Source organism: Lepus europaeus, chromosome 9, assembly GCF_033115175.1.
Source record: "Lepus europaeus isolate LE1 chromosome 9, mLepTim1.pri, whole genome shotgun sequence".
In the NCBI taxonomy this organism is placed as follows: Eukaryota; Metazoa; Chordata; class Mammalia; order Lagomorpha; family Leporidae; genus Lepus; species Lepus europaeus.
Window position 1 is genome coordinate 12,270,881 of NC_084835.1, and position 16,651 is coordinate 12,287,531.

Consider the following 16,651-nt stretch of genomic DNA (forward strand, 5'->3'; position numbering starts at 1 on the left):
TCTGTGCCTGCTCCTGTTCGCCTGTGGTGTGCTTCCTCCTCATAGCTACTGGCCTGGAGACTCGGATCAGCCCTGTGGCCAAGGATGGGGAGAGGCTGCTACCATTGTATCCCTTGATGTGGAGCGTGGCTGCCCTCTGGCCTACAGGGCGGTCATGTGCTGCGGAGGAGGGTGTGCCTCTCCCCATTGGCACCCACAGACTGGGGGGTCTTCAGACAAGAACAGGATGAGGGCTTTTTATTCAGAATGAAACCTCTGTCCCTTTTCCTGTGGCCCAGAAGCATCCCTGGGTGTGGAGGAGGAGCGCCCGAGGCTGCCTCACTGCGGGGGCTGACTGCCAGCGCCTGGCGTGTTCCATGTGATCGCGATACAGAGAGATGACCGCCCTCTCTCTTCCCTCCCAGACGCACCAGAAAACCTAGATGAGCAGATTAAGAAAGTGGCCCAGCAGATCCTGGAGAAGAGAGCGTACATCTGTGCCCACCCTCTGGACAGGGTGTCCTGAGGTGCTGACAGCTCCCCCTCCTGCCGCTGCCCCCAGGCCATGGCCAGTGCTGCACACCGCTGTCTCCTGCCAGGAGGTGGAGAACTTGGGGTTGCCCAGTTGGAACGTTCATACCCACGCTGCACCTGGAAGGCTTTCTTCTGGCCAGAGGAAGTCCTGCCGCTGTCCAGCAGGAGCCTGGTTTCCACATGGCGTGGGACGGCTGACACCTGCGATGGTTTAGAAGCCACCACAGGGGACCTGGGGCTGTGCTGCCACCTTGCTGCCTGGGACTGGCAGGGACCTGTGTCAGGCATGAAGAGCCCTTGCTGTGAGACCACATGTTGACAGCTGCGTGTGTGTCATTCATTCAGACTAGGAGCAAAGTGCAGTGACAGCATGTACCAGGAGCCAGGGAGCCAAGAACATAAAACATCCCGACTTGTACAGGACTTCGAGCTCTGGCTGTGCTCATCACGAGGTTCCTGACTCCGCCTTTAGTGCATGGACCACCCTTTGTCCTCAGCCTGAGCACTGAAGGGCTGGGGCCCAGTGCAGGGCTGCGGGGCCATGGGCCATGGGCTCCTTCTCCGGTGATGGGGACCTGCTGCCCGGTGCACAGCAGCATCCCCCTCTCCCGACCTGGGGCTGTGCTCCCCGCGTGCGCAGAGGTCACAGGGCGGCTCTTGAGGTGGCACCAGCGGTGCTGGCCTTCCCCTCGGGCTCCTTTCTGCTGCTGCTGGCAGCTGGGAGTGCTGAGGCTACAGAGCCTGCTCTGGGTGCTGCCCTGAGGGGGAGGCAGGCCCGGCTCGCTGAGTCCTCTGCGCTGTGAGACTGCACACCGGCCACTAGGTGGGAGCACTGAGTTGGCCTGGTGGGGCTGGCGTGCTCCCAGGGTCTGGGTAACTTTAATCTTTGTTTTGTTTTTACGATTTGTTCATTTATTTGAAGGGCAGAATTAAAAAGAGGAACAGAGAGGGAGAGAGTAAGATCTTCCATCTGCTGGTTCACTCCCCAAATGGTCGTGGAGCTGCACCAATCCGAAGCCAGGAGCCAGAAGTTTCTTCCAGGTCTCCCACGTGGGTGCAGGCGCCTGAGCACTTGGGCCATCTTCCACTGCTTTCCCAGGCACATTAGCAGGGAGCTGGATCAGCAGTAGAGCAGCCGGGATGCTGGTCCAACAGGCAGCAGCTTTACCTGCTACGCCATAGCACCGGCCCCACCGTAACTGTTTCATCCTAAAGAGGAAGGTTGGGGGCCGGTGCTGTGGTGCTGCTGGTGAAGCCGCCACTTGAGACCCCTGCTTCCATGTTGTGCTGGTTCCGGTGCTCACTACTTTGCTCCAGTCCACCTCTCTCCTGAAGCTCCTGGGGAAGCAGCAGAAGATGAGCTTGGGTCCCTGCTGCTTATGTGGGAGACCTGGATGGAGTTCCAGGCCCTTGGCTTCAGTCTGGCCCAGCCTCAGCTGTTGCGGCCATGTAGGGAGTGAACCAGTGGATGGAGATCGATCAAGGGATCTCTCTGTCTCTCTCCTTCTCTCCCTCTCCCCCTGCCACCTCCCTCCCTCCCCAGCCTTCCCTCTCCTTCTCCTGCCTTTCAAACAAATAAATTTTTTAAACAAATAAGTTGATAAATATGGTGACACTGGAAGTCATGTCCCAGTGAAGCCGGAAGTTCTGCTTTCAGCTGGGAAGCAGCGGTGGCAAGGAGGCTCTGCACAGAGCTGTCTCCCATGGACAGCGCTGTGGACAGGAGGCTGCACAGAGCCGGTGTGCAGGGGAGGCTGTGGAGAGGCTGTCAGACCCACCTTCCTCTGGGCAGCCTCTGAAACGGCTTCCGTCTGCACCCGGCTCATAGAAGGCCCTTGTCAGCCCAGCTTCTCCGTGTGTCCAGGTGGATCTAGGAGGCCCAGCGGCCAGTTCGGGTCTCCCCCTCTCATCTGCAGTTTCAGGTTTCTCTCCAACCTGGTGAGAGAAGTGTGGGAGACCTGGATGGAGTTCCGGCCTCCTGAGAGGCTCTGGCTATTGTGGCCATTTGGGGAGTGAACCAACACATGAAAGATCACTCTTTGTCTCTCCCCTTTTGTCATTCTGCCTTTCAAATTCTAACAAATTTTTTAAAAATTTAAAAGTAAAGCTTGGTGTCTCAACATAAAACAAATCCACCGATCAAGTCTCCCGAACATCCAAAAGCTTGTGACACAGAATAACAGGTCAAGGACATTCCCAGACACATCTGGGGACTGCGTAAGATGATGCAACTTTCAGAAAAACCATCTGGCAGTAGCAAAGAGCCTACAAAAAGTCCCCACTCGCAAATCACTCAGGACGTGGAGCAAACAAACGGTCCCAGGGTGGATTTACCTCGGCACCTCCGCGTCCAGCCAGGAGAGGGCGCCGCGGAGCAGCCTCAGGTGCGCGGGCTGCGGAGCCGCTGGGGACCGCGAAGCTGGTTAGGAGCAGAGCTGTGCTGGTTGATGTGACGTTCAGTGCCGGGCACCTGCCACACTGTAAGATCTGCGCCTTTTCCGTGTTTCGGCGGACACAGTCACGTCCCTTCCACCCCAGAAAGGGTATTTGCATCACCGGCAAAGTTCCTGTGATTTCTTGGCAAGATGGTGGATGATTTTTGCTTCAGCTTTGTGAAATATCTGAAATGGCTCCAACAGTACTGACTTCACCAAATTGAGGTGTTTGTTTTCCTCTGGGGCCTGGACTGTCCCCCATCCCAGCCACCTCCCATCCCCCAGCTCAAAACAAAGGGGCACTTTGCTCACATTGAACCTTAGACAAAAACCTTGAGGATCCAAGTGGAATAGTTTCAGGGCTGCCTGGTAACAGGCACACAGACAGGCCTGATCTCCAACCCCCACCCCCACCCCAGGCACGGGGAGCTGAGGCAGACGGGTCCTCTGGCGGCTGCACTGTGGAAAGCCCTGCCCACGACTGGCCCAGCAAAGTCAGTGTTCAGAGGATTCCATGCAGGAAAGCAGCTCCTGCACAATGGGGATGCGGTAGGGGTGGGTGTCACCGTCACTCTTGCCTGAGCACCACCTTGATGTAGACAGAGTTGCCTGTGAAGTCGGGACTCCGGAGTCCACAGCCACGTGGAGAACTGGTCTGCCTCTGCGTAGGGGCCCAGCCCTGGCCAACTGCAGGAGAACCCCTCCCCTGCTGAAGCTCTCCTGAGCTATGGTGGCGGACCCCCAACTCGTGCCTGAGGGTCGGGTGGCCTCTGTGCCCTCACCCCACCCTGCCATGCCCTGGGCCTCACCTGCACGCCCTCTCTGTCCAGCTTTCTCTTTGCTGTGCAGTAGGAGCTTGGTGGCAATCGTGTTAAAATCTGGGTCCCATTGCAGTCACTGCTGTAGGACACAACACCCCACACGCAGGGGCTTAAGACTGCGGCTCCTTTGCTCTTCACTCTGCAGTCTGGGGAGGGCTTGGTAGCAGCAGCTTGTGTCTGCTTCACACAGCGTCAGCCCGGGTTGCTGCATGATGTCTGGAGTCTGGCTCTAAGGTTTCTGAGGTTGGATCTGGCTGTCAGTGGGAAGTGCAAGTGGAGCAGCTGCCTGGGCCTCTGCAAGTGGCCGCTCTGGCTTCCTCACAGCATGGTGGCCGGGCACATGCGGTGTGTGCCCAGAGGAGCAAGGTGGCTGTGTGTAAGATTTATTTATTTATTTATTTGAAAGGCAGAGTTACAGAAAGAGGGGAAGAGACAGAGATCCACCGGTTCGCTCCCCAAATAGCCACAATGGCTAGAGATATGTGGGTCCAAAGCCAGGAGCCAGGAGCTTCTTCCAGGTCTCCCACATGGGTGCAGGGGCCCAGGCACTTGGGCCATCTTCTATGCTTTCCCAGGCACATTAACAGGGAGGTGGGCCCGAAGTAGAGCAGCCAGGACTGGAATCAGTGCTCATATGGGATGTTGGCATCACAGGCAATAGTTTTACCTACTACACCACAGCACTGGCCCCAGATTCTCATTTCTGATGTGTTCAAAACTGGGTGGCTGTATACACATCCAGAAGTGGGCATTGGACCTTTGCCGTGCACCCACGGCCTCTCCCCCAGCTTGGGGAGGGATTGGCCATGGTCCCAGGCGATGACTGATCCAGGACCCTTTGGGGGAAACCAGCCGCAGCCACTAGGGGGCCTCGAGGAGCCAGAGCCCTGACTGCCCTTACTGAGGGGCCCAGGGGCAGGTGCATCCTAGTAGATGCTCCATGGGCATCTCTTAGCACTTTGGGTTTCTAGATAGCGGTCCCCAGGCTGCTGGGGCTGGGGCGTAGGTGAGTGGCAATGGTTGTCTCTGGCCCGAGCCCCCTCCCACGGGATGTGCTGTCCTGGCACAGATGCTCTCTGCCCGGTTTTCACACTGGCCAAGCCCGAGGAGTACCGGAAGGCCCCAGCGGGTGTGCAGGATTCTGGAAGGGGCCGCCCCATTCTCGGGCGTGGAAGGTGTCCCTGGGAGGCTCAGGCCCTGGGTTCCACCACTGAGCTCTGGGACCCAGAGTGGATCCTGTAAGAACCCAGAGCGTCAGTTTTTCCCACAGCCGTGTGGGTGTGCAACCTCAGCTCCTGTCTCCCTGAGCCAAGAGCCAAGTGGGGCCACGCTCCCTCCACAGACAACTTGCCATGGCTCCCCAGTGCCCACGGGCTGCCTGCCCTCGAGGGCCGCGTAGCAGGGGCCTGGCCCACGCCTGCAGCCTCACTCATCATTGCTTCCTTGCACTGTGGATGAACCTGTCCCTGGCTGGGAGATTGCCTGCCTAGCCCATGCAGGAAGTTAGCAGGGCGTGGCACACCATGCCTCTCCAGATGACCTGACTGCTGGCAGGTGGCAGGAGCCCCAGGCAAATCCCCCACCCTACCATCCCCCCTGTAGTTGCCAACCAGGTAAACAGCTCCAGGTGTGGCCCAGGCCCATCGGGACCACCTGGAAAGCTACTAGGCTACGTAAGCTCCAAGCTGATTGGAGGAGCAGAGCGGCGCCAGTGTTGGCTTTACCCTATAGAATTATTGTGGCCCTGTCTTAGCCACGCCCCCTCTGCCTGCCTTTTAAATCGTGTGCTTTGCTGTTTATAAACGGACACGTTTGCAGAAACTTGTCTCCAGTGCTTCTTCTTGAAGAATGTCGTCGTCCCACCATCCCACAGTGCATAGGCCTTGCAGGATGAGTCTCCACTGCACTTGCCCTGGGCTTCCTCCCTCCGGGCCTTTGCACCTGCTGTTGCCCTGCCTGGCACACCTTCTCTGGCCCTCACTGCCTGGCAACCCCGACCTTTGGCTCTAGTCACCTGTGCCGGAGAACCAGCACCCGCCCTCCCCCCCCCCCCCCAGCCTCTTGACTCTTTGCTGCATGTGCTCCTCTGAGTCGGAGCAGTAGCCGGGCTCTCGTGTGTGTGTGTGTGGGGGGGGGGGGTGCTGCAGGCGAGCCCAGCCCTTGGAGCCAGGCAGTCTTGGTTCCCCTCCAGTGCGGCTGCTAACTTGCTGTGTGGCCCTGGGCCATCGCTTCACCTCTCTGAGCCGTGTGCTCTCTCTGAGTTGGGCTCATGCTCTATGCCGGGAATTCCGGCCCTCTCCTAAGCACATCAGCGACAGAAGCATTAAGCCCAAGGAGGGCGGCTGTGAGCGATCTGACTTGGGGGCGCCCAGCCCTTCCCCTGCTGAATCCCAGAAGGGAGGCGGGGAGCCAGCGAACTCCTCTTCCTCACGCTGCAGGGCAAGGTCGGGCGTATACAGCCGGCGCTGCCGTTCAGAGCTGGAGCTGCTGCAAGGCCGAATCGAGTTAACGCAACTGGGTTCCGAATTTGGAGGCACCTGGTTGATGGAGGTTCAGAGCAGCCGCGGCGGCGGGAAGCCCCGCCCCCACTAGAAGCCCCGCCCCCGTCTCCTGGCAACACCCAGCACCGCCAGTTGCTAGGGGCCTCCGAGCGTAAACGGACGCGCTTCTCGTTCAGGCCGCTGCGGAGCTGATTTGGGAGCTGACGCCGCGGTCCAAGCCCCGCCGCCGCCCAGCGCGGCCGCTCGCAGGTAGCTCAGGAGCCCGGGAGCCCCGCGCCCAGTCCGGCTGCCCAGCCAGGTGTCCCTTCTTCCCCGGCCTGGCCGCCAGGGCCGGCTGCCGTCGCAGCCTCAGCCAGGGTCCTCCTGCACTGACCCCAGGGCTCTTTCCCGTCGTCTTGTCCTGACCGCGCCTGGGGCGTGCAGGGGCGGGGCCCTGGCCTGCGGGCCTTCCCCCAGACCGCAGACGGCTGTGGCCGCGGCTCCCCGCCCCTCGCCCTCCCGTGCTGCCCGGGAACTGCGCCCACCTGGGGCAGGCGTTGCAGCACGCGGACGCCCACTCCGGGTCGTGAGAGGAGCAGCAGCTGGGCTTGGGCCGGATCAGCTGGGGTTGCTGTTGCCCGAGAACGCCGTCCGCCGCCGCCCTCTGCGTCCGGGAGCCCTGCCGTGTGCCAGGCAGGCAGAGATGCGGCCTTGGCCCGGACGGGGAGGGAGGAGAGGGTGAGTGTTCCTGGGAGAGGCAGGACCTCCCCGGGGGAGCAGAGGGTGGTGCCGGCCTTTGTCTTCCCGCAGCCAGGAGAGCAGCAGGTGGGGCGCCTGCAGCCGGCCGAGGATGTCTCTGCATTCTTGGGACAAGGAGTGCGAGGACAGGACAAGCTCAGAGCCCACGTACTCCATCGCCAGTGTCTACCAGTTCGACGTCGACGAGGACCTGAAGGGCTCCGAGCGCCAGGAGGGCAGCGAGTACTCGGACGAGCCTTCCAGCACCTTCCATTCCGACGTGCCACACGTGGTCCCTTGGAAGTTAATCATCTCCTTGGCCTTCCCTGCGCAAGTGGGTAGGTGTCAAAGTGGAGTGTCCCCACCCTGTGCGAACAGGGCATCCACAGGTGCCTGCTGGGCGGGCCCAGGCCAGCCGGAGCAGAGCAGACCTAGGGAAGACATTTGGGGAAGTGGTTAAGACTCCGGCGCCACCTCCTAGCTCCTGCTTCCCGCAAATGCAGACCCTGGGAGGCGCAGTGATTGGATTCCTGCCCCCAAAGTAGGAGACTGTGGATTGAATTCCTGGCTGCCTGCTCTGGCCTCAGGCTTATCCCCTTGGGGGCATTTGGGGAGTGAACAAGTTGATGAGAGCACTCTCTATGTCTCTGCCTCTCTGATAAGTAAATAACATTTTAAAATGAAAAGAGAGGCCTGCTTTTTGGCTCAGTGGGTAGACGTACCCTGCAACGCCAGTATCCCTTATGGTTGCCGCCAGTGTCCCTTATGGTTGCCGATTCCTGTCCTGGCTGCTCCACTTCCCATCCAGCTCCCTGCTAATGCACCTGGGAAAGCAGCAGAGGATGGCCCAAGTGCTTGGTCCCCTGTATCCATGTGGGAGACCCCTAAGAAGCTGCTGGTGAGACCATTGGGGGAGTGACCCAGTAGATGGAAGATAGCTCTTTCTCTCTTTGTCTTCACTTGTCTTGGCTCTGGGTCAGGCAGTGAGTGGTTTTGGGGCCTCACATTTTTAATCTGCTGAACTGGCAAGGTTCTGTCTGCTCAGTACTGAGAAAAAAACCGCAGTTTAAGGAGCTGTTCCCGTGAGCTGGTGGGCAGCACCTGGTACCCTGTGTAGAAGACAGTTGTCTCGGATCTGGTAAACCAAAGTCGGAATGCAAAGCTGTACCCAGGGCCAGCACCTCGGCTCAGCCGGTAAAGTTCAGACACCAGCATCCCATGTGAGCGCTGGTTCAAGTCCTGGCTGCTCCACTTCTGATCCCACTCCCTGCTGATGTACCTGGGCCATCAGCCACTCCCTTCCCAAGTGCTTGGGACCTGCCACCCATGTGGGAGACCCGGATGGAGTTCCAGGCTTCAGTCTGGGCCAGCCCTGGCCATTGGAGCCATTTGAGTAGTGAAGTAGTGGATAGAGGATTCTGTCTGTCTCCCCCTCTTCCCCCTTCTGTAACTCTGCCTTTCAAACAAATGTCTTAAAAGAAAAAAGCTGTGTTCCTTAGCTGATGCCACAAAATGCTGGGAAAGAAACCCAAACAAGCCCCGGACCTAGCGGTCCGCAGCAGCACTCCTTTCTCCTGGCTGTGCACCTCGCTCATGTAGGCTGGGCCCTGGGACATGGCCCTCGTGTCCGTCATCCTGATCCTGGCGAGGCCAGCCCAGGTCCCTTCTTACAGAAAGGCAGGCACAGACCCACAAGCTCTCTACAAATCTTGGGGGCTTCCCACCTGTTAATGATAAGGACTCCCGGGGCCTCAGCAAAGGATAAAGCAGAGATTAACTCCAGGAGCCCTGAGGGAGGGGGGACAGGAGATGGGGAAAAGACACATGGAATCTCCAGCTGTGGTTGAATCTGCAGAACGGACCTGGTGGAGCGTTTTGTACATTTCTGTGCAAAACAGGTTGCTCCAATATGAACATGATTGGTGCAGCTAGCATGTGTCATTAGCATACCCTTTCAGTTCCCTGATGGGTTGTTACCCCTACCTTCTGATTAGTTGTTGTTTTTTAGATTGATTTACTTATTTGAAAGGCAGAGTTAGAGAGAGGCACAGGCAGAGAGAGGGGGAGAGGGGGAGGTCGGTTTTCCATCTGCTGGTTCATTTCCCAGATGGCTGCAATAGCCGGAGCTGAGCTGATCCAGATCTGAGAGCTTCTTCCCGGCCTCTGGAGCCAAGAGATTCCTCTGGGTTCCCCACACAAGTGCAGGGGCCCAAGGACTTGAGCCATCTTCTACTGCTTTCCCAGGCCATAGTACAGAGCTGGATCAGAAGTGGAGCAGCTGGGACTCAAACTGGTGCCCATGAGGGATGCCAGTATCACAGGCAGTGTCTTTAACCACTATCCCATATGCCAACCCCACAGTGAACTTAGTATTCTGTGATGACCTCCCCTGTCTATAATGATGTTTCATATACTGAGCCTTTTGTTTTGATATTGATAGGGATTCCAGGGGCCCCCGGAAGGGAAAGGGACAAACATACATGACATAACTCTAGTGGAATGTCTACGGAAACGTAGACAGTGTAATTTTGTGTTGGTGTTGGATCTACCAAATGTACTTGATTGAACACTGTGTAAACTTGAATGCAAACAGGCTACTCGTTTATCAGTTCCCTGATTGGTTCACATAGAATACCTCATTAGCATATATCCTGACTAATCAGGGAGAACTTCATGCTTTAGAAACACAGAATAAGCCGGAAAGTCTTGAGACATAGCTAGAGTCAAACAGCCCTCCAGGGCAGGCAACCCCTGTGGTCAGGCCCTCCTGGCTACCCAAGAGTTTTTGGTCAATACAAAATTCTAGATTCATTGTTTTGCCTTCAAGAACTAAGTGTTTGGAACCAGCCCTGTGGCATGGTAGGTTAAGCCTCCACCTGCAACATCAGCATCATTAAATAAAATTTATGGGAAGGCTTGGGTTAGGGCTGGGCACCTATACTTTGCCCAAAAATGTTTTTAAGTATATTTTTTAGAAGATTATTTGAAATGCAGAATGACAGAAAGGGAGAGAGACAGATCTTGAATCTGCTGGTTCACTCCCCAGATGAACACAACAGCCAAGTTTGGGCCAGGCTGAAAGTAGGAGTCAGGACCTTCATCCAGGTCTCATGTGGGTGGCAGGGGCCCAAGGACTTGGGCTGTCATCTACCATATTCCTGGAGCACTCGGAACTCTAACCAGCACTCCAACCCCTCCCCCAAAACAGTTTTAAAAAGCTGATTGTAGAATGTAACATATTGAAATCAAACCAGCTTGGTGTTTTCGCGTAGTAACTGAGCTCCGGCTTGTTGCAGAAGGCCTGTGGCTGGTTAACCGAGGAAGCTGTAAGCAACCAGTTGAGCTGTAGCCCAGGGAGTGGTTGACTGTGCAGTAGCCATTGGAGTTGTTTTCTGCAGCTGCTGAAGGCGTCGTTGCCCCAGGTTCTCAGAATCTGCGGTGGTTCTCACAGTTGCCCCATGTGTGAATCCTGTTTCCTTTGATTTTGCCCAGATGAATTTTACACGATGTACTTGGCCCAAGGAGTTTGCTCTTTTTTTTTTTTTTTTTTTTTTTTTTAGATTTTAATTATTAATTTGAGAGGTAGAGTTACAGACAGTGACAGGGAGAAACAGAGGTCTTCCCTCTGGCAGTTCACTCCACAAATGGCTGCAATGCTCAGAGCTGGGCCGATCCAAAGCCAGGAGCTCCCATGCAGGTGTAGGGGCCAAAGCACTTGGGCCATCTTCCACTGCTTTCCCAGGCCATAGCAGAGAGCTGGATGGGAAGAGGAGCAGCCAGGATCAGAACCGGTGCCCATATGGGATGCGGGCGCTGCAGGTAGAGGATTAGCCTACTGTGCCACAGTGCTGGCCCCAAGAGTTTTCTCTTTTAATAAAAGCAGTGGTTTATTTCAGAAAAGTGACATGCCACTTACTCTTTTCTGCAACTTGACTTTTAAAAATGGGACATCTTCGATGTCTTCAAGGAAACAGACACCTGCTTGTTTTTTTTTTGCTGTTGTGTTGCCTTGTGTGTCTCTCACCCTGCCTCTTCCTGGTGGACACTGAAGTCACGTCCAGTTCTGCCGTTGCACTGCCTGTATGTATGTTTTTGTGTGTGTGTGGATGTGCACTTGTGTAGCCTGAATTCCAAGTGGCGGGGTTGCTGGGTCGGAGGAATACGTCTAACTTTTGTTAATAGATAGCCTCCAGTTGCCTCCCGGGGGTCTGCCATCCCATCTGTTAGCCCAAAGGCTGGCCCACTGGGAGCGGATGACCCGGGGCCATGCAGAGCTGCAGGCTTTCTGGGCATGTACACCATCAGGAAAGTTCCAGCGCCGCCTCCAGAGGAACTTCATTCCGCAGTCTGCACAAATGCTCCCTGTCCCTGTAGCACAAAATTTCAATGAGGCCTACTGGGAGTTAGAACCTTGAGCTTTAAAAATTACAGCTTTAGAAAAATAGTAACTGCAGTCTTAACGAGTCACGTTTCTGGAGAACGACTTGGATTAAATAGCCAGGGCACAGCAGAGACCAGCAGGTTAAAATGAACCTCGTTCATCTTCATCTTCTAGGTCATAAAGTGAAATACACGAGGCTGATTGAAAAATACAGAAAGCACCCTCGGCTGGAAAACCCAGCTGTGAAGGCTCATCGCTTCTGTCACATTGAGTATTTCCTGCTGCCGGACGACACGGAGCCCAAGAAGGCTGACTTGGTGATTTTTCCAGCAGTGGCCAAGGTGTTCCTGGAGTCAGGAGTAAAGGTGTGTGGCCTCGCGTGGGCTCCGACCCCGGGCACCTGCAGCTGTGCCTTCACCCTGAACATTCTAGAAGTGCGGGCTCTCGGGCCCCACGAGAGCTCCGGAGTGGGAATCTGGAGTCACCTGAGACTACCAGCTGTGTGGCTTTGCTTTTCTTTTTAAGTTTTATTTATTTATTTGAGAGGTAGAGGCACAGAGTGAGGGAGAGACAGAGAGGTTTTCCATCCGCTGGTTGACTTCTCAAATGGCTGCAGTGGCCAGAGCTGAGCCGATCTGAAGCCAGAAGCTTCTTTTGGGACTCCTACACAGGTGCAGCGGCCCAAGCACTTGGGCCATCTTCCACTGCTTTCCCAGTCCATTAGCAGAGAGCTGAATCAGAAGTGGAACAGCTGGGACTCGAACTGGTGCCCATATGGGATGCTGGCACAGGTAGATGCTTGACATCTAACACCGCAGCACCGACCCCAGCGGATGGTTTTGATGTTACTCTTTCCCAGGAACCCCGAGCTCCGACAGGGCCCACTACATAAAGACCCATTCCTGCTGTGTGTTCTGAGCCAGGCCTGAGGTCAGACGGGTGCATGGTGGAGCACTGGCTCCGCTGCTGATGTGGCTCAGGCTGGCCAGGCGTGGAGGTCCACACCCTGCTGCCTGCCCCACCGGCCATGGTTAACGTCTCTTGAATATCGTCCCACACAGATTGTGAAGCTGTGGGAAGAAGGGGACAGAGTCTGGGTGTCGTGGACCCAAACGTTCAACATCAACGTCACGAAGGAATTGTTGAAGAAACTAAGTGTTCACAAGATAACCCTGAAGCTCTGGAACACTAAGGACAAGATCTCGAGGAAGGTCCGGTACGGCTTGAAGACCGCTGGCTCCATGGACGATTTAGGATCTGTCGGTAAGCCAGGTGTTCCAGTTATTTGCAGTGTCTCTAGAAACGTGGGGCTTCCACTGTGGATTGGGTCTTCCTCATCCACAAATCTGAATGCTCCAAGACCTGAAACTCTGTCGGCGTGGACATGGTGCATGCGTGGAGAATTCCACACTTGCCCTCACGTGATGGGTCGTGGTCCAAACACAGGAAGACCGAGATACTGAACAAAACTGCTCGTGTCCAAGATGCCTGTGACACATCTGTGGGTTTGTGTTTGGACGTGGGTCCTGTCCCCAGGGTATCTAGGGAGCACACAAGCCAGTGTTCCCAGATCCCCCAAAATCATAAATTAGGAGCATTTCTGGTCCCAAGCATTTCGGGTCAGGGACACCCAGCCTGTGGAACCGGAGTAGAGGCTGGTTCTGTCTCGGTGGCCTCCGTGCCTGACGGCCCAGCAATGCCACCAGAGGATTCCAGTCCTGGGTGGGCAGGGTCTGTCCCCTCACCTCCTGTTAGGCCCCATGTCCACAGGCGGCCCTGACACGGCCCCCCACCAGAAGCCTGCCTCCTGGCCAAGTGCCGTGTGCTCACTGCACAGCAAAGACACCAGGAGACAGAAAACTGAAAAATGTCACTATGGTCCAGGTGATGACATTCACTTGTAGAAATATGGTCTCGGCTGGCGCTGCAGCTCAATAGGCTAATCCTCCGCCTGCGGCGCTGGCACACTGGGTTCTAGTCCTGGTCGGGGTGCCGGATTGTGTCCTGGTTGCCCCTCTTCCAGGCCAGCTCTCTGCTATGGCCCGGGAGTGCAGTGGAGGATGGCCCAAGTGCTTGGGCCCTGCACCCGCATGGGAGACCAGGAGGAAGCACCTGACTCCTGGCTTCAGATCAGCACGGTGCGCCGGCCACAGCGGCCATTGGAGGGTAAACCAACAGTAAAGGTAAAGGAAGACCTTTCTGTCTCTCTCTCTCTCACACACACACACACACACTGTCCACTCTACCTGTCAAAAAAAAAAAAAGAAATACGGTCTCCACATCAGTTTCTTGTGCTCCCCTTCAAGGAGAGAACTGGGTGGATAGACACAGACTTTGAGGGTGGACCAAATTCAGCCCTGTCTCCATCTTGTACCAGCGGTGACCTTGGTCGTGGACCTGAAGATAAATTCCTTAGCTTCAGAAAAGGGAAACTAGACTGCACCTCCCCCCACCCCCTGCTGTGTCCTGCAGGCAAGTTGGTGGGAGTGGTCCTTCAGGGTACAAGTAATAAGGGGGGGTGCATGTGATTAATAGGAGAATTTAAAAATAAAAACAAGATTCTGCCGATTGACATGGCGGTGTTTGTAGGATGCATCTTGATGTTTAAAGATGTGAAAAAGTTTAGAAAATGTGCATTAGAATTGAGAATGTTGATCTGTTGATCCTGTCGTTGGCTTCCAGACAAGTGTAGTTACCCTCAGTTATGGCCAGCAAACAGTTCTATTGCTTGTTTGAGTCACAAATCCGAACCTGGTTTTGTGTGAGTGAAAAACCCTGGGTTTCTCAGATTTCCTAGTCTGCTTTGCTTGAGATTTGTAGTTTAGAAAATGTTTATTTGAAGACAGTGACAGAGTGAGAAAGCAGAAGAGCCCTTTTCCACCCACTGGTTCACTCCCCAGATGCCTGCAATAGCTGAGACTGGGCCAGGCTGAAGCCCGGAGCCTGGAACTGTGGGTCTCCCATGTGAGTGGCAGGGACTGAAGCACTTGAGCCATCACCTGCTGCTTCTTGGGGTGCCCATCAGCAGGAGCTGGCTGGGAAGCTGGGGGCTTGGGACTGAACCGGGCACTTCATTATGGGATGGGTCCCAAGCAGTGGTTTAACCCTCTGTGCTAAGGTCTGCCCTGGGCCTTGCAATATTTGATTAATCCAGGCTTCCTTGTCCTGGGCACTGTTGATGCTGTTGGGTCAGATGCTTCCTGGGGGTGGGGGGGCTGTGCTGTGGCCTGCAGGGTGTTGAGCAGCGTCCCGGGTCTCTACCCGCTGGACGCCAATGGTAGCCTCCCAGAGTGGCTGTCAGTTTCCCGCAGGCCCTGCCAGGTGTCCCCCCGGGGGGCGGGGATGATTGCCCATTGCTGACAATCACTGATTTATGTCTGAACAGCTCAGGAAAGTTCCCTATGTGAGGGTGGGCTCCAGGGGAACTCTGTCCTGGACCTGTAGGCCCTCAAGTGGGGCCTCCCCAGTCCTCCTGCCTCAGTGTGGAGACCAGGAGCCGCTGGGCAGGAATTTCTGGCTGACACCCATCTTGTCTGCAGTAGGCTCCCATCAGAGCCAGGGTGCCTGGGCAGGGGCTGTGAGAGCCAGGGTGATAGGGACAGGGAGCGGAAGAGGTTCTCTCTCTGCAGGGAGAGCCCGTGGGCCTTCCGCTGTGATCCTTCTTGAAACCCCAGCGCCTGCTCCTCTCAGAGAAATGCCTCCAGCCTGGTGCCACCCCCTCTCATTTAAATACGTGTTTTCCCCATTAAAACAACAGCGCGTGTTCGTTGGCTTTGTAAGACAAGTTACTAACAGACTAGTGAAAAGAAGCAAACATTGAAATGAGGGCTACCATGAGCTCATCACTGTGATTTGCTTTCCTGTGCATCTGGGTCCATGTTCTCTCAAGTCCTGCCTTGTCCCCTGAGAGGACGCGTGGGCCGGTGTGCCAGCACAGCAGGTTGGCAGCCCCGTGTGACATCCCGTCTGAGTGCCCGTTTGAGTTTCCGCGGCTCTGCTTCCCAGCCTGCTCCCTGCTAATGTGCTTGGGAAAGCAGCAGCAGATGGCCCAAGTCCTGGGGCACCTGCGCCCCTGGGGGAGACCCGGATGGAGTTCCAGTTCCTGGCTTCAGCCTGGCCCAACCCCAGCTGTCGCAGTCATTTGAGGAGTGAACCAGCAGATAAAAGATTTTCTCACTCCCCCCCCAACACCAACTCTGCCTTTCAAATGAATACAATAAATCTTAAAGTATAGAGAATTGTTCCAACACAAAGCCATTTAAAATAATTTTAAAAAGATGTTTTATAGAAATGCTTGTTCGTCGTGAGTGTGGATAGTGCCAAACGTGTCCCAAGTCACAAAGGGAACAGGAAATGTATCAGGATGCAGGCAGGTCACCTGCCAGGTCGGTCGGCTTCCGGCCTCCTGGCCTTGACGGGAGCATCCCGACGAGAGGGAGCGCTTCTCTTCTCTGCCCATCTGCTTGGTCGTCAGCGCTGGGAAGAGCTGGCGTCAGCACTGGTCCTTCCATGGTTTCGGTGCTGGGCCCCCGGCAGCTGGCCGGTGTCCCCCTCCTGTCTGTCGTTCTCTGGCAGTTGCTCTCTCTCATCTGTGTCCTCCCCCAACTCTGGCCCTCTCTGTACCCAGATCCTTTTCCATCTGCGCTCTCTAGCCACTCTTACTTATTTTTTAAATAAATTGTTAATTTAATTGAGTCTGAGAGACAGAGAGCTCTAACCCCACTGGTTCACTCCCGGAGTGCCCACAGCAGCCCACATCTAGGCCAAAACCAGGAATTCCATCCAGGCCTCCTGAGTACCGGACCCATCACACTGCCTCCCAGGATGCGAGACAGCAGCAGTCTAAAGTGGGACTAGGGGCTGGCGCTGTGGCAAAGTGGGTAAAGCTGCTGCCTGCAGTGCCGGCATCCCGTATGGGCACCAATTTCAGTCCTGGCTGCTCCACTTATGATCCAGCTCTGTGCTATGGCCTGGGAAAGCAGTGGAAGACGGCCTAAGTCCTTGGGCCCCTGTAGCTGTGTGTGAGACGTGGAAGAAGCTCCTGGCTTCAGATCGGCACAGTTCCAGCCATTGTGGCCATCTGGGGAGTGAACCAGTGGATATAAGACCTCTCCCTCTCCCTCCCTCACTCCCTCCTTCTCTCTCTCTTTCTCTTTGCCTTCCCTTCTCTCTGTGTGTAACTGATTTTCAAATAAATAACTAAATCTTTATTTTTATTTATTTTTAAAGTGGGACTAGGACATCTTAACAGCCAGGCTCGGTGCCTGCCCCTTTGAGTTTTTT

The 16,651-nt window shown here is 55.7% G+C and overlaps 2 protein-coding genes across 2 annotated transcripts in view; both read left to right on the forward strand.

The window, feature by feature from the left end:
- LOC133766798 (complex I assembly factor ACAD9, mitochondrial) overlaps positions 1 to 3,510 on the forward strand; it is a 33,095-nt gene extending 29,585 nt beyond the window's left edge. Inside the window, exon 18 of the mRNA XM_062200547.1 lies at positions 405 to 3,510. Coding sequence (XP_062056531.1) covers positions 405 to 505 — 101 coding nt within the window. The 3' untranslated portion in view covers positions 506 to 3,510. The remainder of the gene's footprint in view (positions 1 to 404) is intronic.
- Positions 3,511 to 6,505: 2,995 nt separating this feature from the next.
- Positions 6,506 to 16,651, forward strand: part of CFAP92 (cilia and flagella associated protein 92 (putative)) — a 43,525-nt gene continuing 33,379 nt past the window's right edge. The window contains 5 exon segments of the mRNA XM_062200089.1: positions 6,506 to 6,519; positions 7,060 to 7,325; positions 11,543 to 11,733; positions 12,430 to 12,627; positions 13,990 to 13,999. Coding sequence (XP_062056073.1) covers positions 7,100 to 7,325; positions 11,543 to 11,733; positions 12,430 to 12,627; positions 13,990 to 13,999 — 625 coding nt within the window. The 5' untranslated portion in view covers positions 6,506 to 6,519; positions 7,060 to 7,099.